This window comes from Anolis sagrei, chromosome 9, assembly GCF_037176765.1.
Source record: "Anolis sagrei isolate rAnoSag1 chromosome 9, rAnoSag1.mat, whole genome shotgun sequence".
In the NCBI taxonomy this organism is placed as follows: Eukaryota; Metazoa; Chordata; class Lepidosauria; order Squamata; family Dactyloidae; genus Anolis; species Anolis sagrei.
Window position 1 is genome coordinate 25,186,129 of NC_090029.1, and position 16,244 is coordinate 25,202,372.

A 16,244-nucleotide genomic window follows, 5' to 3' on the forward strand; every position below is an offset into this window, starting at 1 on the left:
AACCCTTGGAGCTAGAAATACCATTATCTACTCCATCACATTGCCCAATAATAATAGAATATTGGAGACTGTCCATTAATTGCATAATAAACTGGGATCCAGGGAAGGCTTTTGGCACATTGTCACTTTTGCCTGGCTGCAGAGAAGCATCCATTGCTTCCTTTACCTAGTTGGCCAGCTTTTCCCTGGCGGATTTTATTAAGGGCACAGGTTCAACATAGAGAAGATGAGCCTCGCCTCTCCAAAGATTCCATTCACATAACCTTAGGCTATACAAATTGAAAAATATTCAAGCCGCCAAAGGTCCATTGTGTATCGGAGACCCAGGTTTCTCTCATTCTTGGCTGGGTGGCCTTTCTTTCCAGTGTTAAATGGTGTTGCTCATGGGAATATATTCAGTCCTCATATTCCGTACTTCTTGAGTCAGAACAAGCCTACTGCAGAATTGGTGCAAAGGGCTGGGTCTCGAGATCTGACAGCACGTGCCTTCACAAGAAATAGAGAGGCAGAGCTAGAGACCCTTTTGTGATGTATGTTGCAATGGCTCATTTGATAATAGCTCACTTTACTTTGGCATGGTCCCACTTGGTTCCACTTATCGCCGTTTAAATCAAATGAGCTCCGGACTGCTAAAGAGTTTCTGTTCTATTCTGAGTGATGCATTACAGCTGTGAGGATACATTGGCACCCTCCCCGTGATCTGAACCAGGAGGGCGCGTTTAGAAATAGCGCACACTTCACTTGCTAATGACAGCAGCCCACGTCAATTCCATATGGTCCTCTCTGTCCTTGGTAGGTTTTGTTTAGCTGTTTGCCTCTCCATCTGGGACATCACTCCATGTGTTTTGGTGGCCATATGTTGCGTCTTTGTCTGGTTGAGGTGTTCTCCAGTAAGTTGGGGAAATAAGGCCTGTGGGACAGATGGTCTTATGATGCTGGAAATCCTTTCCATGGAACCCTCTCTGCAATTTTGTTCCAGATGATTCAGCTGAAGCCGGAGTCCCCAAACCTTTTTGCATTTCAAGTCAAAGAGTGAATTGATCATGGAAAGGCTAAGGAGTCAATGAGCAAAACCATTTTCAAATATGAGATGAGTAAGAACTTCATCAGATGGAGCTGGGGAAAATGGGGGAAAGACAGGGAAAGCATCCTCTTTGTGTGTACTTACTTAGGCGATCCCTCGTTGTCTGAGTAGGATTGTCTTCCAAGATCGGTGTACTGGCGGTGGGTCCATAGGTGACTGTGGAACCCTATTCTTGACCTGCATGTTCTCCTGCAGTGAGGGCATTGGTTTCCAGGTGGAAGGTGGTCCCGGCTTGATGCTCCTTCCTCTTGACATGTTTCTCTCTTTTGCCCTCCATTTGTGCCTCTTCAAATTCTACAGCACTGCTGGTCACAGCTGATCTCCAGCTGGAGCGCAGAATCATCTTTGTGTGGCGCTCCATCTTGAAAGAAGGTGGATCATTTTCTGACCCTCAGAATCAAAGATAATGGAGACAAGAAGCATTGTTCTACACCATTTCCACTGGCTCCTCTGTTCTCCCTTCCAATTTCCTACATTACAGTAGCAGTGTAGATAGGGTCTTCTTTTACTCCCAGGTCCCATCTCTATTGCCATCTAACCTTGGTTATGTCAGTAGAAAAAGGAAGAAAAAGGAAATGGTACGGCCTCTCCTAGAAGAAGGCGGTGAAATGCTAACAAGGGATAGGAAAAGGCAGAGCTGCTTAACACCTTCTTTGCCTCAGTCTTCTCCCAAAAGGAGGTTGGGGTTCAACCTGAGCAATATGGAGTGGACGAGATAATAGGGAATAGGTAAAGGTAAAGGTTTTCCCCTGACATTAAGTCCATTCATGTCCGACACTGGGGGATGGTGCTCATCTCCATTTCTAAGCTGAAGAGCCGGCATTGTCCGTAGACACCTCCAAGGTCATGTGGCTGGCATGACAGCATGGAATGCCATTGCCTTCCCACCAGATTGGTCTATTGATCTACTCACATTTGCATGTTTTTGAACTGCTAGGTTGGCAGAAGCTGGACCTAACAGCAGGAGCTCGCCCCGCTCCTTGGATTCTAACTGCCGACCTTTTGGTCAACAAATTCAGCAGTTCAGCAATTTAACCCACTGCACCACTGGGGGTTCCACAGGGAATATGCACCCAAAATAAGTAAAGAAGTAGTCCAGGAATACCTTTTAAAGGTATTCTAAATGAATTCAAGTCTTCAGGGCCAGATGAACTACATCTAAGAGCATTGAAGAAACTAGCAGAAGTCATTTCAGGACCACTGGCAATAATCTTTGAGAATTCTTGGAGAACAGGAGAAGTCCCTGGAAAGATTCTGGAGCAGATCATCAAGGGGGTGGTCTGCAATCACTTATTTATTTATTTATTTGCGACATTTATATCCTGCCCTTCTCACTCCGAAGGGGACTCAGAACGGAATGCTGTGATCACTAAACGTCAACATGGATTTCCCAAAAGCAAGTCATACCAGACTAATCTTATCTCTTTTTTCGATAGAGTAACAAGCTTGGTAGATGCAGGGAATGCTGTAGATGAGTGTTTCTCAACCTGGGGGTTGGAACCCCTAGGGGTGTTGCAAGTGGGGTTTCAGAGGGGTTACCAAAGACCACCAGAAACACATATTTCTGATCTTAGGAACCCCTTTGTCAGAGAAAGCTGAAGATCTCACAGATTGCGAATCCTCCCACCAAAAGCCCTCCTCCTGCTGTAATTGGCTGTCCTCTCAACTAAAGGGAGGGCTGTTTCTTAGATTCTAAATCATTGTCAATTCCTCCCAAAATCCTCCAGTATTTTCTGTTGGTCGTGAGGGTTCTATGTGGGAAGTTTGGCCAAATTCTATCGTTGGGGTTCAGAATGCTCTTTGATTGTAGGTGAACTATAAATCCCAGCAACTACAACTTCCAAATGTCAAGGTCTATTTTCCCCAAACTCCACCAGTGTTCATATTTGGGCATATTGGGTATTCGTGCCAAATTTGGTTCAGATCCATCATTGTTTGAGTCTGGATGTTGGTGAACTACAACTCCAAAACTCAAGGTCAATTCCCTACCATACCCTTCCAGTATTTTCTGTTGGTGATGGGAGTTCTGTGTACCAAGTTTGGTTCAATTCCATCATTGGTGGGGTTCAGAATGCTCTTTGATTGTAGGTGAGCTATAAATCCCAGCAAGTACAACTCCCAAATGACAAAATCACCCCACCCCCCAACCCCACTAGTATTCAAATTTGGGAATATTGGATATTTGTGCAAAATTTGGTCCAGTGAATGAAAATGTATCCTGCATATCAGATATTTACATTACGATTCATAGCAGTAGCAAAATGAGTTAGGAAGTAGCAACAATAATAATGTTATGGTTGGGGGTCAACACAACATGAGAAATTGTATTAAGGGGTTGTGGCATTAGGAAGGTTGAGAAACACTGCAATAAACAAAGAAAAGAACGATACCATATTTAAAATGACGAACAATTTTAATTAACATAAACTTACCCGTATTTCAATGGGAAGCGTGGGTCTGCTTTTTGCTGATGAGAGAGTCAATTTGCCAACTCTGGGTTGTAAAGGAGTTGTCCAAGGTGCTGAAATAAGGGGGAAACATGCAAGATATATACTAGGAGTGTGTAAAATATCATTACTCCTCGTAAGTCGTATCAAATTCGTTAAATTCGTGCATACGAGTAAATATTAGAAAGATGCAGGAAAAGGGTGGGGGGATTTTAGAATCGCCAATAATTTTCATTAAGATCCTGTAACATTCAAATGCAGAAACTTTAAACAGTGCTCGACATTGCCTAGTTACGTTGGCAACTAAAAGTAATAACACCGAGTGGGCGGCTTGTGTCTTTTTGATCAATTGGCCTTTCCTTGCTGCGCTTGCTACGTGTCTCTTTGTGCTTGTATTCTTAATGGGGGAAAGTCACCATTATGGGTGGATATTCTATACGAAGGGCAGAAAACACAACACGAAATCTCTTTGCCTTATTCTGGAGGCAAGACCTCTTGGCGATGCGTGGCAAATCCCCATTAGCTTTTTCTTTAGCCGTCTTTAGCCGTGGGATTCTGCCTGGTATTTTCCTAAGCTTGATAAAAGCTACACTTTGTGTTGGTTCCTTCATTGGCCTGTCCAGTTTCTAGCATTACACAATCACTCCCGGCTAAAGGACCAAGTGCTTTGATGCCAAGGACCAGCTCCTTATTGGTTAAACCTTAAGGGGCTGTTGTTCGTGCAATGGATTAAACTCTTGTGCTGCTGAATTGTTGACTTGACGCTTGGCAGTTCAAATCCACAAGATGGGGTGAGCTCCTGCTGTTAGCCCTAGCTTCTGCCAACCTAGCAGTTTGAAAACATGCAAATGTGAGTAGATCAATAGGTACCACTTTGGCTGGAAGGTAATAAAGGTGCCCATGTAGCCATGCTGGAAAACACAATCAGAAGGTGTCTATGGACAACAGGCTCCTCGGATTGGAAATGGAACAAGAGCACCTCCCCATGGCCAGAGTTGAGCAGAAAGCCAGAGATGAAAGGGGAAACCTATCTATATATACAAAAATGCTCTGTGCATAATAAGTACCTTAAAAACAAAAGAACCAATGAACAAAATCACACCAAATTTGACAACAAAATGTCTCATAACACAAGGAGTGACCATCACTCAAAAATTATAGTTTTGTCATTTGGGAGTTGTAGTTCTTGGGATTTATAGTTCACCAATAATCAAAGATCATTCTGAACTCCACCAACGATGGAATTGAACCAAACTTGGCACACAGGACTCCTCTGACCAACAGAAAACACTAGAAGGGTTTGATGGGCATTGACCTTGAATTTTGGAGTTGTAGTTCACCTACATCTAGAAAGCACTGTGGACTCAAAACAATGATGGATCTGGACTAAACTTGACACGAATACTCAATATGCCCAAATATGAGCACAGATGGAGTTTTGGGGAAATGGACCTTGACATTTGCGAGTTGTGGTTACTGGGATTGATAGTCCACCTACAATCAGAGCATTCTGAACCCCACCAACAACAGGATTGGGGCAAACTTCCCACACAGAACCCCCATGACCAATACTTAAGGCCATCCAGTCCAACTCCCTTCACCAGGGCAAGAAAACGTAATCAAAGCCCTCTTGACAAAGAGCCATCCAGCCGTAGATATAGATAGATGGATCGATGGATAGATAGATATGATTCACACACAGAGAGAGATTTAGTATTGTAGATTTGAAAGGGACCTCTAAAGAAGGACAATTATGTGTTGCATGTTCCAGAGTAGGCAAACCAGGCAATGTCCACATCAACACTGACAAAGAAACTGCAAGAAATACTGTTTACCCACAAGCATAAAGAAATCACATATATTAGAACCCAACACTTTCTCATTACTTTATATTCCAGATCACCAGACTGGGCCACAGCAACACGTGGGGGGGGGGGGGGGGGAGAGGAGCTAGTATACAATATAGTAAGCCTGTCCAGTTCTAACAAACATAACAAATAACGAGTATAGGAGGCTTGGAGGCTTGTAGAAGGTTGATACTGCCAACAAACAGACACAGAAACCACGAAAATACCCAAGATGCCAAAGGTCTGCTTATGTATCAGAGACCCATTCTGATGTTACTCATTGGAATACATTGTTCCCCTATTCTTGGAAGAACTTGGAAAATTTACTGCTTAGTTCACTTTCCTATTGGATATGAAGAGCTCTGTATTCATATACAGTCGAATGTGCTAGGATGCGTTCTCTCACAATAGTAACACTGGTGAATTTCCCAGGCGGATGAGAGCCAAGGGTCACATGTTGTGCTGATTCAGGGGCTGCTTTAACTTCATTACCTCCATGAAGACATTTGTAATTCATTACTAAGTGTGCTAATGGCAGACTGGGATCTTGTGGTGCGTTGGCCATCCATTGGTGGATATTAAATGCTAGGCATAAATGCAGGGAAATCGTATGGTATTTAAGAGTATTGATTGAGCAGAATTGATTGAGCCCCGTGTGGCTTTTTGCCTTATTGCTGGAGAGGGAGAAAGTTGCTTTTTTTAGCTGAAATGAGATCAGAAAGGGTTTTCACCCCATTCTGATGTCTGGGGCTTAAGACTTTTGCGATGAGAATTTTTCAGCATGTCAGGAGCAACTTGAAAAATTGCAAGTTACTTCTGGTGTGAGAGAATTGGCCGACTGCAAAGACATTGCTGGATAGGGTTGTTGTAGGTTTTTCTGGGCTATATGGCCATGTTCTGGAGGCAATTTTTCTCCTGACGTTTCGCCTGCATCTAGGGCAAGCATCCATAATGTTTTTATTATCCTTGTGGGAGGCTTCTCTCATGTCCCCTCATGGAGAGCTGGAGCTGTCAGAGGGAGCTCATCTGTGCTCTGCCCAGATTTGAACCTGCCAGCACAAGGGTTTAACCCACTGTGCCACCAGGGGCTGTCAGCAGTGAAATCCTTGGAAACGTATTACAAACATTGCAAAATAGTATTGTGTGTTATGTGTTGCTAGTAGACTGGAGCAAGTAGACATGAATGAGGCTAAGTAGGCTTCTCTTTATTGGAAAATACCTATACAGTTGGGTCTCCATATCCACGGATTCTGTATCCATAGCTTGAAGATACAACCCACCCCCTACCCCCCATTAAACATCCAAACAGCAAACTTTAATTTTGCCATGTTTTATAAGTGAGACCAACCATGTGATTGCATGTAACGAGACTTGAGCGTCCTCAAGTCGTGCATTCAGTTGCAAAGTGTTTCCATTCAATACAAAGGTTGCACAGCACAGTCGGTTCCCTGTCTGAAGATGTGCATTATGTAACACTGATATAAAATCCTAGGCAGAGGAAGAGGTACGATGCATTTGGCTTTGTGCTGATATAGAGACACTCTCCCCATAGGCAGAGATTCTGTTACAGGATTCTTATATATTTTATTTGGTTTTGATTTATTTATATCCCAACTTGGCACGTGAAACCTGAGCAGTAAAAAGTTAAAACACAATTTAATAAGATGCCATATTAAAACAACAATACAGGCAGTCTCTAGGTAATAAACAAGATAGGTTCCGTAAGTTCCTTCCTCTCCCTTCCTGTTGTCTCAGCCCCTTTCTTAAATATGAGTTGTTTGTAAGTCAGATGTTTGTAACTTGAGGACTACCTGTACTTTGAAACAATAAAAATCATTTGCAATCATTATATGGCCAAGCTCCAGCATTATAAATAAACTCTTGTAGCTGAGAAAGGTTACTCTTTGACTATAACTCCCATTCCAAGCTCTCCAGGGCTCTACTTTCAGTTAAGTCTCATTACATTATCTAAAATAAAAAATGGGAAAAAAACTGTTCCTGGTTTGAAGGTGTTATTTCCTGTTTTGTTTTGATAAGGCCAATTGCCTGATTAATAAAATGGTTTCATTATTTCCTGTTTGATTGTGGGGCACTTACTTTGAAAGTAGTTGTTCTGCCACAAACTAGGACCTCGTCATACTAGAACAGTGGTTCCCAATCATTTTTTGACTAGGGACCACTTGACCAGAGTCCACTTTGACCAGGGATCACTCTCCAACATTAGTACCAAAAGGGTTACGAATCAGTTTTTGGTCAACTTTAGATTCGATTGGTTATTTAGGGTGCTGAGTCAGAAAATTGCATTGGATAGACCACACCAGCTCTAGTTTCTGATACAGAACATATGTCATACAGTTGTCACGATTTAATAAGCCTCAGCACTGTAAGAGAGTTTCTCAAGGCTAGTCACTCTCATTGCAGGGGTGTATGGCCATGGACAATATTTTCATTCTTGCAGACACCACAGGCTGGGAACCACTTCACTAGAGCATGGATCCACTTTAAATCTGGCTTCTTCCTGCTGCAGAATTCTGGGGCTTGTATTTTAGGGAAGAGCCTTTAAACTGCTTGGGCAGAGATGTCCTGGGCTTCACTCAACTACAAACCCCAGAATTCTGCAGAAGGCAGAAACTGGATTTAAAGTGGATCCATGCTCTAGTGTGATGAGGTTGTAGGTGAGATATGGAAAAATGATAGCAAAATGTGCTGCAGGATGTCCTTCCCGCAAAAACGGAAGCTCTTGCAGTTTCATAAGCTTTGTCCATGTTATTATGATAGAACCAATTACGAAATGACTAGGGCTGTGCACGGATCCATTTTTCAAAACGGGCTTCGGCTGTTTTGGCTGGCCATAATGGCACAGGCACCGCCACCATTTTTTTCCTGGCCACAACAGACCATGTGTGTGCTAAAAATGAATGCTTTATTTCCATCTCTTTTGGCTACACGTGGAGAGCAGAGAGGCAGCTACATGCTCACACATATTTCCCTGTGAGGTTGTGAGCCCTGCTGCCTGCCTGAGCCAATCAGAAGAAAACAGCGCATGTACTAGCTCCATGTTCTATCTCAGTGCCTTAGCTGCTCTTAAGATCGCTTCGCTTGCATTTGGACCCAATTCCAATCTTTTCCTTTGGCAATTTTCTTTCTTAGTTTAGTATTCTTCATTCCTCCTTCTTTTTTTGTTTATTATTTTGCTAGAGAAGTGAGGGTGGGCGTGAATTAAGGAGGCATGAAAGGACATTGGGGGTGGGTGGGTATAAATATTAGGGTGATTTACTGAAAGAAGGGGATAGCCTGACTCCCTCGAGTCCCTACAGGGAGAATTCAATTCCTCCACAGGTCTAGTTGAAGGATATTAGGAGAAGGATCCCAGAAACAGAGGTTTCTTGTCTGATGCCTTAATCCAGGTCTAGTTGAAGAATATTATTGGAAAGGACACCAGAAAAGGTGGTTTCTTAAGTCTGGTGCCTTTACTCAGGACTAGATGAAAGACATTAGGAGAAAGGACATCAGAAAAGGTGGTGTCTTAAGCCTGATGCCTTAACCTAGGTCTAGTTGAACAATATAGAATCATAGAGTTGGAAGAGACCTCATGGGCCATCCAACCTCCTGCCAAGAAGCAGGAAAATTGCATTTGAAACACCCCCGACAGATGGCCATCCAGAATCTGTTTAAAAGCTTCCAAAGAAGGCGCTTCCACCACACTCTGGGGCAGTTCCACTGCTGAACAGCTCTCACAGTCAAGAAGTTCTTCCTAATGTTCAAATGGAATCTCCTTTCTTGTAGTTTGAAGTCATTGCTCCATTGCGTCCTAGTCTCCAGGGCAAGCAGAAAACAAGCTTGCTCCCTCCTCCCTATGACTTTCTCTTACTTACTTATACATGGCTATCATGTCTTCTCTCAGCCTTCTCTTCTTCCGGCGAAACATGCCCAGTTCTTTAATCAGGAAAACAATCCCAGAAAGGGTGGCTTCTTAAGCCTGATTCATTAACCCAGGTCTAGTTGAAGGATATTAGAAGAAACAGTCCCAGAATATGTGGTTTTTTAAGACTGATGCCCTAAAAATTATGGAAAGTGGAGCCTAGTAAGTTCCCCCATTGCTGCCAGTGGGTTGGATCTTTCTGGAGCAAAAACTAATGGAATTCTGCTCACCCTAATTCGGGAGGCTCCTGAAAAATGGATCAGAGGGTGGAGGGGATGGGACACTGAAATCTGGTCACCAAAAACAGCACAGGGTCTAACCAAATTGTACATCTCTAGAAAAGGCATGTATAACCCAGGAACGAAAACCATGTTGCATAATGTTATCCACATTTTTTGGAGAGGTGCTGATGTATCAATATGTATTGCTACTGCCCAAGGCGGGAATGGGATGGGGTATAAATAAAGTTGACTTGACTAGTCACAGACAATAATGCCATAATGGGCTGCGAAGCAATAAGTGTAGTTGAAATTTTGCCTTCTTAGGCCTGTCTTGCAGCAACATGATAATATCAACTGTGGGTGACCTGGTGGCATTTGTTATAAATGAGAATAAGTTAATGGCAAGTGTGAGGTCAATCTGTTTCTCGCCTCTTCTCCGTTGATTGTTCAAAGGCTCCCTTTTCTTGCTGCTGAAGAACTGTTGCCACTTGACCTTGAAGAGGCCCCGATATCTCACGCTAAATGCATCTGCTACCAAGATGGCATTTCTAAGTGAATGTTGATGTGGGTCATTTTATGACCAGGCTGGATCCAACTTCGTCCCGATGCCAAGAATGCTAATAATAAACTAATCAAGATGTGGGAGACATTGCAGGGCGAGGGGAAAGAGGGGAGTGGGAACCAGAGGAGGCACCCATTGCGGGGGTGGGACTCCAGGGAGGCTAGGCTACCTTTGCTTGGAGAGCGCCTTCCTCCCATCGAGGGCCTTTGGGTTGTGTACGAAATGGGGAAACACTGAGAGGGAGGCTCCTCTTTACTTTTGCCTGACCTTTTGATGCAAGTAATTTTTATAGTTCCATTAACTGGCAAGATCGTTTGCAAAAGTACATTAGGAAGAGTGCCTTGGGGACTGCTGTATCCTATTATGTGGAATGTTAATAGAATGAAAAATTAATTAAACACTAAAGATTACATCAGGACAAGTGCTCTCGCCTCCCCTCTCTGCTGCCTCCTCCTCCATGGGATGGATAGGGAAACTTCGAGTAGTAAGCACTGGTTTCCAGGTGGGACCCGAAGTCTTCTCAATGGGGATGGTTTTATGTGGGTTGGACTGTTATAGCAAAAAACAGTACCTTTATTTGTCCGTATTGTGTATTTTAGTATGTATTTTGTAGAAATGCGTTTTAATATGTATCTTTTATAAAATATTATTATTATTATTATTATTATTATTATTTATATCCCGCTTTATCTCCCTTGAAGGGCACTCAAAGCAGCTTAACATAAAAGCATCAGCACACAATTATTGCTGTTGTTGTTGTTATTATTATATGTATTTATATTATTATTATTATTATTATGTTTATTTATGTCCCGCTTTTTATATCAAAAAAGCATCAGCATAGTATTTTATTATTATTATTTAATAATGTTTTATTGAAGAATGTGGGGGAAGGGGTGGTTTGTATTAGAGCATCAGCATAGTATTTATTATTATTATTATATTATTATTATTATTATTATTATTATTATTATTATTCTGTGTCAGGAGTGATGAGAAAATGCAAGTTGCTTCTGGTGTTAGAGAATTGGCTGTCTTCAAGGACGTTGCCCAGGTGATGCCCAGATGTTTTGATGTTTTACCATCCTTGTGGGATGCTTCCCCCATGTCCCTGCATGGGGAGCTGGAGCTGACAGAGGGAGCTCATCCGTGCTCTCCCTGGATTCAAACTTCCAACCTGTTGGTCCTCAGTCCTGCCGGCATAAGGGTTTAACCCATTGTGCCACCGGAGACTATATATATATATATATATCTCAACCTTCACTGAGCGGTGCTAAGTGCACTACGATCTGACAGAACAGTGCAATAATGTATACCACTTTATATGTCTATTTATGTATTACCTGATTTCTTACAATGTTTTATATTCATACATTTGAATGTTGTTTAACTTTGTATTGTGTTTTTAACATGTTGGAAGCTGCAGTGGGTACCCATTATGGGGGGAAAACAGCATATAAATAAAATTGTATTACTACTACTACTACTACTACTATTTATATAGATTTGTTCTTAAGCTGAATTTGTTTCTAAGTTAAAAGATGTACATTTTAAAGTGGAATTCCAGCTGTGTGTGTATACACACACACACACACACAAGCTTTGGATTGCATAGGGAAGGCTTAACACCCCTGTGGGGTTTGCTTTGTTGTCTGTGTCCTTGTTCAGAACATTTCACTTTACTTTCTGTCTCTGTGACTACTGGATTTTGGAAAAAGTGGCTTGTTTTGGAAACAAGGCTTGGAGATAAAGCCTCAGTGGGGACCCCTTTTCCCCATGATAATAACTCTTCCAGGAGTGGATACCCCTTCCTAAAAGTAGATTTCTCTCAATTCCTGTTGTCTCACTCCCATTCTTAACTAGGAGTTGTTTGTAAGTCAGATGTTTGTAACTCAGAGACAGCCTGTATATCATTTCTTTCAGCCAACTTGGTCCACTTTTCACATTACTAGTGGGGAAAGTGTGCTCTAAATAATACTATGATGCTGATAGTGGTCGTTGCATGGCAGATAGTAATAATAATAATAATAATAGTAATAATAATAATCTTTATTTATACCACACCACCATCTCCCCGATGGAGACTCAGAGTGGCTTACATGAGGCCAAGCCCAAATGACAATTACAATAAAGAAAACGCAAACAATAAACAATAACAACATAGTTACATAAAACATATGAATACATAACAATATAACAATTACAATATACAAAAATGTTGCTGACAGCCATTTTCTTTTTGCAGCTCTCTGCACTGAAGAATGTGTCCATGGAAGGTGTGTTTCTCCTGACACGTGTCACTGCGAACCGGGATGGGGAGGTCCAGATTGTTCCAGTGGTGAGTTTTAAAATGTGAATTTCTGTTCTGCAACCTTGACATAATCCACTGTTTTCAGACCCTAAGGACGTTACATCAAATGTATGTTTCATCTACCTGGAAACAATTTCCTGTTTCTCCAACACTGCCAATGCTGATGGTCCGTATCCTGAAGCAAAAGGAGGGACCTCGTGATCTTGTGATGGAATGAAGCCATCTCCGGTGGGTAGTGGATTGTGTCTGATCAAAAATGAGATCTATTTTGAGATTGGAACTGTTTCAGTAAAATATAGGCTCTGTTCACTTTCTATTTTGATCCTTCGTGCTTTTCCGCACTATCAAGTTTTTAAAATGTCACAAATGCATCGTTAGCCGTGTATTGCTCACAATCCAGGGATTTCCATTCATGGGTGAGCTTTGGCAGGTTTTTTTTTGTTATTATTGCATTTCCTGACTACTTGTAGCTTTCCACATGGATAAAATGTAATTCTTTTTTCAGAGGCAGGGAAGCTGTTGCTGTTGGTGGTTGCGCGAGTGTTACAAACACTTTCTGGCTAATATCTCGGCCCCTATTACAGATCAACCAAAGCAAACTGTTCCTGCTTTCAGAGTATTTTGTGGGTTTTTACTCTATTTGTACAGCAAATGAAGGTGTCTCATATCAAAGCGGACTCTAGGATTGAAGGGACTAATGCCAAAAAGCCATCCTATTGAAGTTATCTTGGTTGCAGAGGAGCTGTTTTGAAGCCTTGATGTCTTTTCTGATGTTGCACGCATCTATTTGAGGGGCAGTTGGTGACTCCCATGTCTGTGAAGTGGCGAGTTTACTCCAGGCTTTAGTTTGGACTTTAAAGGAACCATGGACGATCTTGAACCTGTCTTTAAATTAGTTTGGCACTCGGACTCTTAGACATTTCTGATGCCATGGAAACCACCTGCCGATATGTTCTCGTTTTACGGCAAAGTGGGGAAAATCACTGGGCACCTTGGATAGTTAATAGGACAACTTATCTGCTGGAAGGTTTGAGATTTTCCCTATCCTAATGTGTTTGATTTCTTCTGAATTGCCAAATGGCTGCTTTGGTGGCTCCGTGAACTTGTGCTAGAACAAAATGTCTAGCGTTGCCTCGCAAGTAAACATCAGAGAGTTATGCAATGCAAAGATGATGTATCTGTTACTGACATAATGGAACGGAGCTTGTTAACGCGCCTTGAACAAGCGAGCAAAGGCAGCTTTCGTCTAAAGACGATGCTGGAGCTTATTGACTGTGTGGGCAGTCTGCCTTCTCCTTCCAGTATTGATCAGAAACTTTGACAGGTGTCTCGTACAAAGGGAGGGGATCAAGGACTGAGAGTTTGGATCCGTATGTTGGAATGTTGAGATATTTTTCTTGTCACGGTTTCTGCACGTTTCTTTCTTTGGCTACGATAATACCATCAGTTCAGCTTCAGACTTGTCTTCTTCCTTAGCTTCTTTATTCTCTTGTTGTTCCTTCCACTACACTACATTTTTAAAATGTTTCCATTCTTTTAAGGATTTCTCTCAATTCATCCTTTTCTGTATTTTTCCTTTGTATTTTCCTTGTTTAGTTTGTTATATAGGCCCAATAATTTTTTCCAGTTCTTATCACCTTTTGTCTCCATCATTTTATCTAACTGGCCATTCATATCGTACATATCTTTGATTTTATTATAACCTTTGCTTCTTGTTTTCTTCCACAAACTCGAGTTCCTCTCCGTAGACTCCCCTGAGGTGTCCATGTAGATATTGCTTGCGTCCATTTTGGTTGGCATCTTTTTCAAATTTCTAGGGCTGGTTTCCTAGATCCTTATGTTTTTTTAAAAAATGCTTAACTTTGGATTACTGGTGAACACCCCATGCTGCACTTGCATTTGTTTCCTATAGCACAGTGTTTCACAACCTGGGGATCGGGACCCCTGGGGGGTCACAAGAGGGGTGTCAGAAGGATTGCCAAAAACCATCAGAAAACACAGTATTTTCGGTTGGTCATGGGGGTTCTGTGTGGGAAGTTTGACCCAGTTCTATCTTTGGTGGGGTTCTCTGATTGTAGGTGAACCACAAATCCCAGCAACTACAACTCCCAAATGTCAAGGTCTATTTCCCCCAAAATCCACCACTGTCTACATTTGGGCATATTGAGGATTCATGCCAAGTTTGGTCCATATCCATCATTGTTTGACTCCACAGTGCTCTCTGGATGTAGGTGAACTACAACTCCAAAACTCAAAGTCAGTGCCCACCAAACCCTTCCACTATTTTCTGTTGGCCATGAGAGTTTGACGTGCCAGGATTTGTTCAATTCCATTGTTGAGGGAGTTCAGAATGTTCTTTGATTGTAGCTTAACTATAAATCCCAGCAACTACAACTGGTATTCAAATTTGAGTGTATTGGGTATTTGTGCCTAATTTGGACCAGTGAATGAAAATACGTCCTGCATATCAGATATTTACATTATGATTCATAACAGGATTAAAATTATAGTTATGAAGTGGCAACAAAAATAATGTTATGGTTAGGGGTCACCACAACATGACGAACTGGATTAAGGGGTTGAGGCATTAGGAAGGTTGTGAAACACTGCTTTAGTGAATATTTTCAGCTCAATACATTGTAACATTGTAACATTATTTTAGTTCCTGGGTAATTTCTTAATTAGTTCCATCATAAAAACATGCTAAAACTTCGTTAAACTGCAAAATCTTTGTCTTTGCAGGATGGACATCCTGCAGCACATTTTGCTCTAGATTTTCAATGAATGTCTCACTGAATCTCAACCCATTCAACCTAATTTGTGGCAGCCACAAAAATGAAGTTTCCAGAGTACCACAAGTACTTTCAAAGTAAGGGCTACACAATTAAACTGGAAATAACACTTTCAAGCTAGGAACGGGACATTTTCCAAATTTTGTTGCATAGTTCTATTAATCTAAGTTGTATGGCATCTCTGAAGGGATGGGCTCCACAACTGAGAGAACTCCTCTTCAGCTCTAAGCTGCCGTAGGGAGAAAAAGTGCTCAAATCAAGAGTGGTTTTCCACCTCCATGGAGTTGAATCCCACGTCTAAGGAACAACGGGGACACAGTGTTCTTGGATAGCAGCAAAAAGATATCCCTTTTGGGAATGCAGTGCAGTTGTGTAGGAAGCTGCAAGGGTTGGTGAAAGGGAGAAGAAGGGATTGCAAAAGCAAAGCCTGGTCCCAACTCACTCATTCTGAGAAAAGGAGGGGATGTGCTGGAGAATCTTGAAGCTCACCTGGGAAGGAGGTTTTGAATCGAGGAGAGGGAACAGAAACCAAGGCCATGTTTCATGCATTACTTCTTGGGCCATGAGCCATTTGCATTGAAAACAAATGTTGTGATTTTTTTTTAAAAAAAATGCAGCATAGGGTCAATTACATATAACATATAGATCTAACATGCTTAAATGTGAGATAAACACAGAACATTTCAAAATTTAGTGATGTTCTTAGAGTTATAGCCCACAAAGCTTGACTTATAACAAATGAAATAGCCCCGAGAGAAGGTTTGGGCCATCTGAGTGGTAAGGAGTGGAAGGCAGACAACAACAACAACAACAACAACAACAACAACAACAACAACAACAGCCTTTATTGACATATAAGAAGCACTGCTTGACTATCAAGCAAAAAGTGGGTGCTAGAAATAATATCATAGGAAAGCTAATGGGCACAACCTGGGGATCACAACCAGACACAGTGAAGACATCTGCTTTTGTGCTTGGCTACTCTGCTGCTTAATACACATGCTCAGTGTGGAGCACATTTCACCACATTAAAACAGTGGATGTGGCTCTTAATGAGA

General features: G+C 41.8%; 1 protein-coding gene across 14 annotated transcripts in view; it reads left to right on the forward strand.

Moving 5' to 3' along the window:
* The window catches only part of MEGF11 (multiple EGF like domains 11), a 495,422-nt gene that overhangs the window by 140,672 nt on the left and 338,506 nt on the right, over nt 1-16,244 (forward strand). For all 14 annotated transcript variants that reach the window (XM_060755350.2, XM_067471384.1, XM_060755353.2 and 11 more), the window contains exon 6: nt 12,329-12,421. In XM_060755350.2, coding sequence (XP_060611333.2) covers nt 12,329-12,421 — 93 coding nt within the window. The remainder of the gene's footprint in view (nt 1-12,328; nt 12,422-16,244) is intronic.